Source organism: Bombina bombina, chromosome 9, assembly GCF_027579735.1.
Source record: "Bombina bombina isolate aBomBom1 chromosome 9, aBomBom1.pri, whole genome shotgun sequence".
Taxonomy (NCBI): Eukaryota; Metazoa; Chordata; class Amphibia; order Anura; family Bombinatoridae; genus Bombina; species Bombina bombina.
Window position 1 is genome coordinate 34,114,234 of NC_069507.1, and position 15,689 is coordinate 34,129,922.

The 15,689-nt window shown below is 35.6% G+C and overlaps 1 protein-coding gene across 1 annotated transcript in view; it reads right to left on the reverse strand.

Annotated features, from left to right (window-relative positions):
- The window catches only part of SGPL1 (sphingosine-1-phosphate lyase 1), a 64,695-nt gene that overhangs the window by 14,829 nt on the left and 34,177 nt on the right, over positions 1-15,689 (reverse strand). Inside the window, exons 5-9 of the mRNA XM_053692031.1 lie at positions 12,036-12,115; positions 9,341-9,469; positions 5,644-5,732; positions 2,078-2,186; positions 641-739 (exon numbers count right to left, since the gene is read on the reverse strand). Coding sequence (XP_053548006.1) covers positions 641-739; positions 2,078-2,186; positions 5,644-5,732; positions 9,341-9,469; positions 12,036-12,115 — 506 coding nt within the window. The remainder of the gene's footprint in view (positions 1-640; positions 740-2,077; positions 2,187-5,643; positions 5,733-9,340; positions 9,470-12,035; positions 12,116-15,689) is intronic.

Sequence of the window (15,689 nt, forward strand, 5' to 3'; positions counted from 1 at the left end):
TTGGTATCTTTATTTGAAATGGAAGAATGTAAGTTTAGATGCCCGCCCATTTTTGGTGAACAACTTGGGTGTCCTAGCTGATTGGTGGATAAATTCATCCACCATTAAAAAAGTGCTGTCCAGAGTCTGAACCAACAAAAAAGCTTAGATGTCTTCTTTTTCAAATAAAGATAGCAAGAAAATGAAGAAAAATGTATAATAGGAGTAAATTAGAAAGTTGCTTAAAATTGCATGCTCTATCTGAATCACGAAAGAAAAAAATTGGGTTCAGTGTCCCTTTAAGGCATACCTGTAAAAAATTGCGTGCCCACTCTATGCAGTTATCGTTTAGTTTGTAGTGGAGCTGGGGAACATATAGACTATTTGCTGCAGTCTCACTAGGGAGCGTGCAAGCCGCACTAATTCCAAGCGTATTTTACAGAAAAAAAAAAAAAAATAATAATGTATCTAACAATGCGGTTTTAGTCACTGGGATATTTTGAGTATAACGTCCCTTTAAATTAAACTAATATTTTTTTTAAACTAATATGGTTTAACTAAAATATTTTCTAAAAGACAGCCATTAGTTTTATGGCCTGACACTGCAGGGTGTTCTGTATTTCAGTGCTTGTGTGTTTTACAATGCTCCGAGTATCATTACCTTTGCAACTTCCTCTATTGGATCAATAACACCGTGGGGGAACTGAGGAGCGGAACAGACCACCATAGCTGTGTTCTTGGATATTGCTCTTTTCATTGCCTAGAAACAAAAACAAAAAACACTATTACATATTGACAGATTTGGCAAAAAAATATCAAAACAATTAATAATATCTTCATTAAAGAATACACAAAGGTATGAAGGTTGAAATGAAATGTTCATGATTCAGATAAAGCATGCCAAAAAAAGCCAATTATTTCTATGATCAAGTTTACTTAATTCTATTTGCATCCTAAATTGAAGAGCATACTTAAAGGGACAGTCAAGTCCAAAAAAACTTTCATGATTCAGATAGGGCATGTCATTTTAAACAACTTTCCAATTTACTTTTATCACCAATTTTTCTTTGTTCTCTTGGTATTCTTAGTTCAAAGCTAAACTAGGAGGTTCATATGCTAATTTCTTAGACCTTGAAGGCCGCCTCTAATCTAAATGCATTTTTCCCACTAGAGGGCATTAGTTCATGTGTTTCATATAGATACCATTGAGCTTATGCACGCAAATTTACCATGGAGACAGCTCTGATTGGCTAAAATGCAAGTCTGTCAAAAGAACTGAAATAAGGGGGCAGTCTGCTGAGGCTTAGATACAAGGTAATTACAGAGGTAAAACATGTACAATTATAACTGTGTTGGTTATGCAAAACTGTGGAATTGGTAATTAAGGGATTATCTATCTTTTTAAACAACAAAAATTCTGGTGTTGACTGTCCCTTTAAATAGGCTCGGGAGCATGCATGTGTCTCTGACACTATATAGATTCTATATTGGCAACAATGTTATACATTGTTGCAAACACTGCTGCCACAGAATGCTAAGGACACCTGCACGCTCCTGAAATATGCTGTTTAACAAAGCATAATAGGAAAACTAAATATCTTTTGTTATAGAATTGGAAAGTTTTTAACAATCGCATGCTCTGTCTGAATCATGACAATTTAATTCTGACTACTATATCTCTTAAAAACAATAATAAATGGTACCCAGCTTATAGTGACAGATACTGTATAGTTTTATGGCCCTAACTTACAAATAAGAAGAGTATGAGAAGAGTTTTTCCCCATTCAAACAGTATCAGACATTAGCACAACAACAACATTTAACATTCAGGCCAAGACACAGACATCCCCCTGGTCATACGGTTTTCTAAACGAAGGGGTGCAATTGTTATTGTAAAATCTCTCATTTCTAAATATTTCCACAAACTAAGAAACGATAAGATGCATTTATACTGATCTGTCAGGTTTCTGCAACAAAACTTAAAAAAATAATAATATATGTTCGTACAATTTTAGCACATTTTAGATAAATACATTTACATAAAAGGTTACTAAATAAAGAATGATATAAGCAGATGAATGAATTAAACAGATTTTACCTTTACATCCACCTGCATTGTCTTCGGGTCCAGTGGAATATGTACTAACTTCATGCCAAAGTAATGGGCTGCTTTATCGAAAGCCGCATGTGCGCTCAAAGGCGCCAGACTACAATACAGACAAACAAGTGATAACTACCCACAATATGTGTACAATACTATACACACCACATACATTGTCACTGAATAATTGAATTACTTTTTTATTTCTAAATTAGGACACAAATTGCTTAGCTGTGACATTTTAAAAATGGACAGGAGTCGGAGTACAATGTTAAGAGACATTTTAATTGACTTCAGTTATCAAATTTATTTTGTTCATCTTGGTATTCTTTGTTAAAAAAACATACCTTGGTAGGCTCAGTAGCAAAAATGCACAACTGGGAGCTGGCTGCGGATTGGTGGCTATACATATATGCCTCTTGTCATTGTCTCACTCCTGAGCCTACCTAGGTTTACTTATCAACAAAAGATACCAAATAAATGAAGTCCATTTTATAACAGAAGTACACTGGCAAGTTGTCTAAAACTGCATGCTCTATCTAAATCATAAGTGTCATTTTAACCTTACTGTCCTTTTAAAGGGACGCTCAAGTCAAAATAAACTTTTATAATTCAGATAGAGCAGCAGTTTTAAGACACTTTCCAATTTACTTCCATTATCAAATTTTGCACAGTCTTTTTATATTCACACTTTCTAGGGAACAAGATCCTGCTGAGCATGTGCACAAGCTCACAGGGTATACGTATACTAGTCTGTGATTGGCTGATGTTTGTCACATGACACAGAGGGCCAGAAAATGCGAGAAAAAAAATACATTTATCCAAAACAAAAAATCTACTGCTCATTTGATATTCAGAGTGGGTGTTAAATCATTGTCTTTATTATGCAGTTCTACTGCATTAAGTTGTTTTAACTACAGAATCTGAACTTCATCTGTGGGACAAGCACATTTTATTTAACATCAAAATTATTTTGTAGCAGGTGTATCTTTAAAACAGAACAAATGGAGCGCACAAAAGATCTAAGTGTAGTATTAAAAAGTACCACTTTTATTTCCAAATACAAAAAAAAAACGTATGTGCTCACAAAGGAACCGTCAAAACATATGAGGTATGTTACTGCAATAATGAAAGTATATATGTCCCCTCCAAGCCGTCCAAGCAGGCACACACAATGGGTCAGTCCATTTTGCAAACTCCTTGTCTCAATCACAGGTCTCCCAAAAGTGTATTGTGATCGTATTGCTGGATAGTTCAAATGGCTAACAGGGTCAATATAACTGGAGGAGATGGTGTGTAACAGGTGTACAGCTGATCTGTAATAGAGTCGGCTCCAGTCCAGCTGTCACCGTGAACATTTGACTCCTATATTTTTATACATTTACATTTCACTGTGCTATTTTTTAGCTGAATTATTATTGTGTGTGTGTGCCTGGTTGGACGGCTTGGAGGGGACATATATACTTTCATTATTGCAGTAAAATACCTCATATGTTTGAGGGTTCCTTTGTGAGCACATACGTTTTTTTGTGTTTGGAAATAAGTGGTACTTTTAATACTACACTTAGATCTTTTGTGCGCTCCATTTGTTCTGTTTTACAGATACACCTGCTACATGCTTTTTAAAGCCTTGGAGTTAACACCAGTGGGCTAAGAAGGAGCAGCACAACTATCAGATCGAGGATCAAGTGACTTATTTATGGACTAAGTGTCGCAATCATGTGTTTTAAAGAGATATTTATTCTGTTATTTGTAACACTATGTTATTGGTTTTATTTTAACCTGCTACTATATTTTCTAGCTTGTATTTATAAACCAACTTATACATTTGACGAGTGTGGCGCTTCCTGTTTTGTTGCTTTTATCAAAATTATTTTGCAGCAAAATAAACCATTACTCTACATTGCAATGTTGTTTACTTGCCATGAATCAATACATGTGTGGAGAATTACATAAAATTTACGAAAGAGAACTTTTATATTATTTTAAACAACTTTCCAATTGACTTATATTGTTGTTTAAAATTTACAGTTATCTTGGCTCATTCAGAAAACACTCACCAGGTGAAACAAGGCAAAAAGGAAAAATATATAAACATCCAAAACGTCCTCCTAAGCTTTTGCTAGAAGCCTCAAGATAAGCAGTGTGTGAGTTTGTCAAATCATTCTTTATACTAAAGCACCAAGCAATACTGGCCAACGACATAAGTAAAGCATTAAACAATTTGCAGGGACAAGCTGGATACTTTATGAAACTGCTTCAGCCTTTTACTCTTAAAGGGCTATAAAACATCATGACAAAGAGCGCACCCGTCTGTGTAAGATTCAGTAGATAAGACATAATTCTATACTCTAGACTGTTAAGCAATAAAAGACTTAGGGCTCAATTTATAAAGTTGCAATTGCCGAGTCGTTGACGCCTCACTCATATGACCCTGCAACTGCAAACTAAGAAGCAGCGGTCTGCTACCTCAGTGGTCGGGGTTAACTGACCAGCACTGTTCTTGTGCATCCAATGGCGGAGGGGCTGCACAAGTGTTTGCATGTGTAATGATAAACTAAGTTGGTGCATTCCGCCTCACCAGCCCTTTACACTACCATTGTCCGCTCATGCAGTAAAAGGATATTAAACATTGTGAGATTATTACTCATTTGTAGCTTTTTTATAACGGCCCCTAACTGATCTGTGCAGAGGAGAGAAAATTAGAAAATTCTTAAACCTATGGAACACTATGTTATATGGACGGGCCCAGCACTTTATGGAGAATACAATTTTACGCTAATTTCTTCCATTTTTAAAACTAATATAATTTTTTTTTTAGAAAAATGCATCTGCATATTTTCATGCTAATCTTTTGCTCTCAGAACTTCATTGTATCTAAAAAATGGAGTCTATGAATAAGGCTAACAGCCGAAACGCGTCAGACTGACGGGTGTGCCTGCAGCTGCTTTTATACTTTTTTTACGTGTGCCCATTTTTAAGGATTTTTTTTAAATAAAGGATTTGAATTTTTTAACAAGCGGTTATCTATTGTGAATTGTATCTAAAAATTACTTAGCATTTAAACCCCATTTAATGGGGTTTTGGCCAAAGAAAATGACAGTCACATAGTCTATTAGAAACTACCTGAGATAATAAAAGCAATGTAATGCTAAACACGACATCATCCTGAAAAATAGGAAAAGGGGTTCACAGATGGGTGGTTATTTTGTAAAAGCCTCATAGGTTAGGAGACTGTAATGAAATAGGCTTCCAGGACGGAGAGGTATAAATGAGTTCCCCAGATGATGGGCTTGTAAAGTCTGAAGTATGCACTTCCAATTCTCACAGAAACTGGAAAACCCACAATTTTCAGACTAAACTACAGGAAAAGGGTCAAATAAATCATGAAATAATATTGCAGTTTCTATGTGTAATAAAGCCTTTTATATAGCAATCTCAAAATGCTATGTCTAGACAATTTTGATAGACAACAAAACTGTTGGGAAACTATTTTTTTTAGGGTTAGGCTTTTGTATAAAAACAATAAAAAAAAAAAAGAAATATATAACCTTGGTACATACATTTCTGGGTGCTTGATCCCCTTCTCATAAGCCAGATCTCGGTAAGCTTTGCAGGCCATCAGGATACTCTCAGTCCCACCTGACGTAATCTATAAAATGCCAAAAATATAAAAAAAGAGACACACAACATCAGCGAAAAGGGTTTATTAGAAAGTGAAAAACAAAATATCCTTTAATAAATAAAAAATAAAGCTATAGAATTTTTTTAAACTAATGAATATTTATTTTCAGTCAACCACAATGTATATAAAACCATTGAAGTGCCAGGTGTTTAACAGAATTTACATCAATCCTTATGCTCGATCAGGTTTTGTTTAGTAGAACTGGTCACGTGTCTGTCTCGTGCAGGCTCTGCGCTTTCCTCTCATCACTTCTTGAGCATGAACGATGGTACGCAACACACAGAGAAAACAGTTAGCAGCAGCAACATTAAAGTGACATGAAACAAACAAAATATTTATTTCATGATTCAGATAGATCATGAAGTTTTAAACAACTTTCAAAATTTGCTTCTACTATGACATTTTGTGTTCTCATGGTTTCTTTTGTTGAAAAGCAGGGGGATAAGATCAGAAGTGTGCATGTGTCTGGCGCACTCTATGGCAGCAGTTTTGGAAGAATGTTATCAGTTGCAAGTGTTCTAGAGGGCAGCACCGTGCAGTGCTTCAGACACTTACTAAGCTCTGTCTTCAACAAAGAATTCCATGGTAACGCAGCAAATTTTAATAAATAAAAAAAGAGACTTTTATAAAATGACATGCTCTGTCTTAATCATGAAAGAAAGAAAAATGGGTTTAATATCCCTTTAAGGTAATTTGCTGAAGTCTGATATGGGCATGCAGCTGGCATGTGGCGAACAAGAGTCTGAGGTCTGACGTAGGAAATAAAACATGTCCCTTTAAGAGCTGTCTGGGATATAAATAATAGTGATTCCGGTGTAAGTATAAGTGTTAACCTTATATTGGTGCCTCTTTTGCCGTTTCATCGGTCTCTCGTCTCGTTCCAGCCTGACTGAAATATCCTCAACCTGGGCTCAATCAAGACCGCTTCTTCGGATGACCATTTGGATTCAAGAGATCTCTTATTTCATCCCCTGTTGTTTTTAACAATTGTTTTATTCAGCAACCGTTGCCATTTGTATACTGCACATGTAACTGCGCCTGATCAGCGCATTTGCCACTTTGTATTTCGTTTTTAAACTTGTTCACATTTTATTTTGTTATTAAATATATGCAGAATCTTGCACATCAATTTTTTGTTTACTCACATTTATTGGCTATTTTGTGTTTGCACAGAATTTAATTTATATTTACACGTGTTTGTACACAATTTATAATACTCATTTTTACTATTTTAAGCTTTACAGCGCCTGTGTTATTTGAATTTTATGGTTTCATCTAGAATCCATATTATTCCTTTTTTCACTTCAGTAAAAAAATAGTGATGAGTGCACGGCATGAGTAAGTAGTAATGGGAAATTAGTACGCAAACAGATCTCTCATTTCTAGATTTTATACTTAAAGGACCATATCTGTGCCCCCCACACAACTGCAAATATTGTGCAGCACAGTAAACATAATGCTGAATCTTTCCTCGCTAATTTCCACAAACGCTCTCAAACTGCTGCAGTTTCACTTTAGATACAACACTAATTAGCAAAATAAAGAATTGCATGCATCACCCAACAGCGAACATATAAAAGATATAAATAAAGGTTTAGGCCTCATCAAAACTTAAATATAAATCCCACATTTAGTATAATCCTAACCTTTGGCTACCAAAGAAGTCTACAACTCACTGCATAGCAATACACTGAAAATATCTCTGGCATTGAAGAGGTTAATCACAGTGACTAAAATAAAAGGCGATGGGCAAGGTTACCGCTCGTTCAATAGAATCACATAATTGTGTTTTTGTGTGTAGCATATGCTGAAATATTAACACAATAGTAACCTCAGTATAAACGGACCCCTTTATAATTAATCAGAGAGTAAAGTATTCTGCAAAGTCAGTAAACACCAAATCTTGCCGTCTCTGCAGAATGATAAAGTAAAATGTTCTAGACAGAGTAGATGCCGCAAAGCAAAATGTCTCAGGAAAATCCAGACTGAAGAAATGGGAGTTTTTTGTGGTTTATGAAGTCATCAACCTCTTTTATCTAAACTCTGCAGACTTGTGAGTCAGACAGCGCCATAACATGTTCAGTCAGCTGTTCATTCCGGGACTCTGCAGACTTGCAGCTTGTAAATAAGAACAAAATCTGAAGACACAAATGCAAACTGGTAGCGAGTGGAGCTGAAACAGGTTTCCCTTAAAGGGACATTATACACTAGATTTTTATCTGCATAAATGTTTTGTAGATGATCCATTTGTATAGCCCATCTGGGTGTGTTTTTTAAATAGTGTATAGTTTTGCTTATTTTTAAATAACATTTGTGCTGATTTTCAGACTCCTAACCAAGCCTCAAAGTTTTAGAAATAAACTGTTTATCTACTCCAGCTTGCTCGTGTTTACGTAAAGGGTTTTTTCTTTTCATATGCAGGGAGGGAGGGGGTCTTCTCTTTTTGCTTTCCAGTCCATTTCAGTGGGTGTCCCAGCCTAACCTTTTCAACAGTGCTAAACTGGGAGCTTGTAAGTAAGTTTTTAAAAGGTTTTATACTGGATTTTTAGATCAGCATCTGTACATATTCTTTATAGTAGTGTCTATTACATGCCGTTTTATGAAACTTGGAGTATACTGTCCCTTTACTTCTGATATCTGACACCCAGTGGTTTTACAGGCATATACTAAAGCTCAGAGATAATGAATGCAAGCAATATAATACTGAGGCAGTATCACTATCACTGCAATAAGTTTTCTTTTAAAGGTGAAAAGCTGTTCCAAAAAAATAATTTTATAAAACTATTTATAATTTCCATTCACAAGAAATTTAATAACTAAAAGTAAACACAGGATCTGATATTTGGTTTAGTGGACAGTAGTTTTGTTATTTCATTCCAAAAACAAACAAAAAAAACAAACAAAAAAAAAAAGACAAATTAAAAGAAGCTGTGAATTCTACCAGCTTTAGCTTTTGCTCAATTTAAAAAAAAACAAAACAACAACCAGACAGACTTAAAACAGAATGATCCAACTACCCACTTGGCAATAACCTGTATGTAACTGGAAGAAAACAAAACGTTCACAATATGACTCGGCAAAAACTTTAGGGGAATTCTAGGGGATCGATAGGACTGTAGAAAATACAAAACAGCAAGAAACAAAAGGGTTTTCATTGAACAATATTATACTGATCAGTAAGCAATGGGTTAATTATTTTGTGATAAAATTAATTATTAACACAATGTGAAAAGCATATATTAAATAACTTTTGCACACAACCTGGCAATATTCAGTAGTCAAGCAACAGTACTACTGTCTAAAAAGGACCAACAGTTTCTTTATTAAGGTGCAATAAACAGTGACTTTCCTGGCTCTTACAAGCCCTTAATCATGCTGTTGCTTGATTACCGTTTATAAGGAAACATGCAGCCTGCATGTAATTAGTTGTTACACGTATCTCACTGTGGTCATTTATATTCTAGCGGCCATGTTCCTTTTAAAAAATACAGATTTAAAGAAAAAAAAAAAACACATGACAAAAGCTATATTTTCATTCTTTATAATGTTAAACACATTCCAGTTTTATAACTTACAGTTCCACAAGATGCTGGGCCGCCATTAAATAGTGTACATGTCATCCTTACTACTTCTGCTTCCATTTTGCGTACGCCAGGGAAAATCTCAGGATGCAGAGGGTTACTCCATGCAAACTCACCATAAACCTACGGAAAAGAATGTTAGCGCTAATTAGGATGTATGTTTTTACTCTAATTCTTTTTCAGCTCAAATAAAAATGAATATAAATGTTCCAACAATACACTCCATCTACAAAACAAAACAAAACAATTTCAGACAAAATGATTTCAAGGCCTAACATGCTGCAGTAATTAAAATTAAACAAAACAAAAACACATAAAAGTCATATACACAGTTTATAACAGCAATTATATACCAGACTGAACAAGACCTACACACAAAACAAAGTCATTTAGAAGGAAGGACCACTTTAATAATGGTTTGTAAAACTACTTGAAAAACCTGGTATCTTTATCTTATCTCTCTTAATTATGGCTAATTTGGGCTAGCTGTAAATGTGTGTGCCCGTGCTCCAAGCAATCAAGTGTTGTTTGTAGCAATTTTAAACAAGTCTTGGGTTACAGAAAAAAGCTTTGTGGTCTCTAAGAATCATGAGAAACAACTGCAAGCAATTAATAATGATTTTATAAAGCAAAGTTGTTTACTATGCTAGGGGATTGGTATAAAATCTACTACCTGAACATTATCGTTATTTCCTGAACTAAATAAATCCTGACAGGCAACTTCACAGAATATCAGGTGCCAGCCGTGCATAATCTTTATTTTACTTCTAGGCTCCAAAAGAACTCTCAGATCAAGAAAGGAAAAATCTCTTTCAGTGCTTTGTACTTGAATTTGGCAGTAACAGGTTTACAAAATAGTTTTAAAGATGTATATATACAGCGCCAACATTCAAAAGGATACAGGCTCCCAAAGCGAGATCCCAAAAAACGCAAAAGAAAATATCTGAACAACTTAAAAATTATGGTTAAAAATACATTTATTACAACATATAAAGTAGGGTACACTATATATATATATATATATATATATATATATATATATATATATATATATATATATATATATAAATAAACTGTCTACAATCAACAATAAAATCAATATAGTAAGTGAGCCCTCAGATACCTCAGATACTAGAGGACATAACCAATTGTGTAAAAAAATAATAATAAAGTGGTTAAAAAATTCCCACGTAATAAAGAATTATATCCTTATCGAATGTCCTGTGTGTCCAAGTGAAATCCTGATATGAATAGAAAAAAAAATCCTGATACAAATAGAAAAATATAATCCTAATGAGGATGAGAAAGTGTCCAAAAAGAAAAGTAAAAAAAAAAAGAAAAAATGTGGATAGGATCCAAAAGGTAATCAGAGATCCAATGAGATCCAGTAAAATAGGTACATGTGGAAACAAAAATCACAAAGTGCAATATTGCTAAGTAAAATATAAATTTGGTTGGAAATAGGCTTACCCTATGTTAGACTCGAGCAGTGACTACTTTTAACGTATATATTAACGCGTTTCGGCCCCAAACCGGGCCTTTTTCAAGATGTCAACTTCTGTTTATAACATGGCTTAAATAGCCTATAATGACCAATCAGGTTAGGCGTAGTTTCCCGCCTCGAATAGCCAATACATTTATCATGGGAACCCTATGATGCCCTTAAACAAAATGGTGACCGTTCAATCTTATCACTAGGTTCTCCTCCGGTATCGGACATATTATTACAAGCCAATTCCTCCTCATAGTAGAATTTTAAAACCAAAGTGACAAACCTTCATAGTATAGATTACTTATAATGTTCATTGTCACTAAGTATAATGTAAGGGCCTGGATTATTAGTCCGTGTTCTGGAATATAATCTATGGATCGTTACGTGACGATTACGTCACTTCCAGGTCATGTGTCACTTCCGGTTTACCAGAGTGCACGTCATTTCCAGTGTTGGCTGTCAACGTAGCCAGTATTAGGATGGAATTCTGGGATATGTAGTCGTTAATAGGAGATTGCTTATTAGTGATGTTACTACAAAATCTAATGGTTATCAATATACAAATATATATATTTTAAAAGCTGGTGTTTACTAATATTATGCTCGAGTCACTATGTGATTTTTGTTCCCACAGGTACCTATTTCACTGGATCTCATTGGATCTCTGATTACCTTTTGGATCCTATCCACATTTTTATTTTTACTTTTATTTTTTAACACAATTGGTTATGTCCTCTAGCATCTGAGGGCTCACTTACTCTATTTATTTTATTGTTGATTGTAGACAGTTATATATATATATATATATATATATATATATAATACTTTATATGTTGTAATAAATGCATTTGTAACCATCATTTTTAAGTTGTTAATTTGATACTTCAGCCTTGGTTGGCGCTCCCTTTTTTATATAATATTGGTTTACAAAATAGAACGCCATGAAAAAAAGTCAAGACTTGTCCATATGGAAAACCCCAATTCATGAAATCCAAACCAAATATAGTAATATCCTACTATAGACAGACAGACATTGTGTTGCTTGTTCAAGGAAGTAATTAAAATGATTATTATTTGTATTAAATAACCAATTCAGATACTGTACTTGTCTTTGAAACACTTGGACTTTGTAAAGAGTGAAAGAATTAAACACAGAAAAACTGGTTACATGAGAGGCAACATATATATAATTTATACCTTTACAAGCAGCTGTGTCAGTCTTTCTTCCCCACTATAAACCGTACCAGAGACTTTTCCATTCTCCCATGACACATGTCCTAAAACAGAAGGGAAACCGTTTTCATTCTAACTCAAACATTTATGATATTCTAGGGCATAAAAAAATATAAAATGTAATTTGTTAAATGGACACTAAACCCAATATTTTCTTTCATGATTCAGAAAATGAATACAATTTTAAACAACATTCCAATGTATTTGTATTATCTAATTTGCTTCATTTTTAGATATCCTTTGTTGAAGAAATAGCAATGCACGAATGAGACAATCACACGAGGCATCTATGTGCAGCCACCAATCAGCAGCTACTGAGCCTATCTGGATATGCTTTTCAGCAAAGAATATCAAGAGAATGAAGCTAATTATATAATAGAAGTAAATTACAAAGTTGTTTAAAATTCTTTCTAAATGATGAAAACATTTTGTTTGGGTTTTTATGTCCCTTTAAGAGCTTAACAATTTTGCCCTACTGACCCTAGATCTATGCACGTTTAACCCCACAAAGTCCTGCTCAGTAGCTAAAAAGAAATACCTGTCTTGAGTAGAACATAGCAGGTCGGCCAATCAGCAGTGTCAGTAGCACAACCCAGCCAATTACCGGCTGTGTTCAACTATGGAGCAGCGCTGCTTATGGCTTCAGAACTGAACTTAACCTATTTGACATTAAAATGACATTAAACACTAAATACATATCACGTACCTCCCTCTAATCATCAGTGCCACCATTTTGGAACCTAGATTACACTGCAGGTATCTGAAGGAGAATTGCTGCACATGTGCAAAAAACATCAGCACTGGAATGCTGTGAAAGCTGGATTTCAACATGGTGGCCCTATGACTCGGGCAGGGAATAACCTCAATACTGCATTTATACAGTGTATTTAGGGCTAGATTTATGGAGCTGCAGTAACAGCTTTATAAGCTATGTGGAGCAGGTTCACATAACCGAGCTGCTGCCACATATTTTTTTTTTCTTCAGCCCGCTTTACATCGCCAGTGTATTTAAAGAGACACTCAAGTCAAAATTAAACTTTCATGATTTTGATAGATAGAGCATGCAATTTACTGCTACTAAATAAATCTACTACTAGTGTGAAGTTCAGACTAAGTGCTATTGCATTGTCTTTTTATCATGCATTTGTTGATTATGCAAATGTTAAATTTCGTTGTGAGATGCAACATCGTAAGTGGTGATTGCAGTCGGACAGGTTCACTACTTAAGAACCTGTCCACCTGCAGGGATGGTAAATTTTGCCCTTAGTGTTAAATGCCCCTTGCAAGTATTAAAACACACAGAAGTCAAATGGTGAGCAGGTGCAAAAATTACAAACAAGATAACATCTAATGTTTCAATTAAATTAGGTGTGCGCGCGTTTTAGTTGTAACAAATTACTCCTTGTCATGTAATCAACTCCATTGAAATAAAAATTAAAAAAAAACAAAAAGGGAACTCAAATTTAGCAGGAACTTTAAGATTAAACAAAAACATTCCTGGAAAAATCCCAAAAGAAATAATTACAGAAACGCATGCTTTACTGAATGTACCCATGGGTAATCTAAAATACTAAGGAACAAGACGGATTTGTTTTTATCTAAGGCCAGGAAGGTTGTGTAATCACAGATATAAAAAAACAAACAAAAAAACAATTAGGAACCAAAATAAATAGTACAGAATCGTGGGCCGCTTGATCATTCTGTCTTAGGTTAATTAATGTTTACAGTAAGCTTGAAAATGAAAACTGTTTATATCAGTTGCATTGTAAATGCAGAACACAATGGCAACGTCTCTAAAACAAAAGCTGAATTTCCAGTTAAATAGGTTTTGTGTGACCTCGGCCAAGGAAAACAAGTTAACATTGTGCAATATGATAGCAGGTTAGAAGCACTGTGTTTGTAGCGTGTTGCAGGACAATAGCTGTTCACTAGCTCACCACAAGTGCTTCCAAATCAGAAGATACAAGGCTGGGCAGAAACAAACACACTAAATAAGATCAGGTATGATGTGCTCAATCAGATGTTATTTTGGAAGACAACACAGAAAGGAGAACTGTCCCGCTTGATCTGGCACCCAGATTATCAAGTTTGTTTTTTAAAATATATGAGGCAAAGACAACACTGCTGCTTTACCTCAGCTCTCAGAAAAAGACAAATGCTCCATCTACCAAAGAAGTGGCAAATAGCCCTGTAGAATGAGCACCTTCATCAAACTAATAGGATGAGATGATGCCAAAAACAATCCACAAGGAAATTGTAGTTTTCAGACATCTATTGTTTGTGTCTAAGCAGAATGACAAGGAGTCTGGCACCGTGCCCTCAGTCATGTGTCCTACTGAGAAATATACAGAGAACTACGTCCAAAATGCAAATCTGCATTCTCCAGCCTCTAATCAGAATAAAATAAGGGAAGGGATATGTCTAGGGAGGCACAAAACTAACAGATACAATGTGAGAGATGATGACATGAGACGCACACTGCAATATGAAACAGCAACAGCGCTTATAAATAATCAAGAAAATGGATGTAAGAGAGAAAAAAACATAAAATTATGCTTACCTGATCATTTCATTTCCATCTGTGGGAGGAGAGTCAAATGCTTTATTCATTACTTGTGGGAATTATAAACCTGACCACCAGGAGGAGGCAAAGACACCCCAGCCAAAGGCTTCAATACCTCCCCCACTCCCCTCATACCCCAGTCATTCTGCCAAGGGAACAAGGAACAGTAGGAGAAATATCAGGGTATAAATGGTGCCAGAAGTATAAAATTAAGTCTGCCCACAGGAGACACGGGCGGGAGCAGTGGACTCTCCTCCCACAGATGGAAATGAAATTATTAGGTAAGCATAATTTATGTTTTTCATCTTAATGGGAGGAGAGTCCACTGCTTCATTCATTACTTGTGGGAACAATTACCCAAGCTCTAAAGGACACTGAATGGAAAAAGCAGGAGGGTAAAAGGAGGCGGACCCTAAACTGAGGGCACCACAGCCTACATAAACTTTGTCCCAAAAAAAGGCACCCTTGCCACCCGTGACCGTAGATATGATAGAATCCAGGCCCGGGCCAAACAAAAATTTCCCCTTGAATGATAGGGAAAGCAAGCGAGACTTGGAAGTCATGTCAGCAGACCACGACTTTAGCCACAGAGCCCTGCGGGGTAAAACAGAAAAACCTGATGTTTTAGCATTCAGGCGAATAATCTGCATGTTAGCATCACAAATGAACGAATGCGTTACCCTTAAGGCCTTGATTCATTCTAGAATCTCATCAAGTCTCCACCTCGACCATTGCTGATAGAGCGTCACACCAGTAGTTAGCCGCACCAGCCACCGCAGTGACCGCCGCCGGAAAATGAATTCCGTGAATGGGAACATCCTCCACAACATGGACTCCATCTTTTAATCCATGGGTTCCTTGAAAGAGGAGCTATTCTCTAGCGGAATAGTCGTTCTCTTAACAAGCATGAAGATAGCACCATCCACCTTAGGGACAGTTCCCCACAGTTCAAGCTGCTCGTCCAGAACAGGGAAAAGCTTTTAAAAGCAGAAGAAGAAGAAGAGGAGAAAAAAGGACGAACCAAGTTTCTCCCATTCATTCTTAAAGGACCAGTC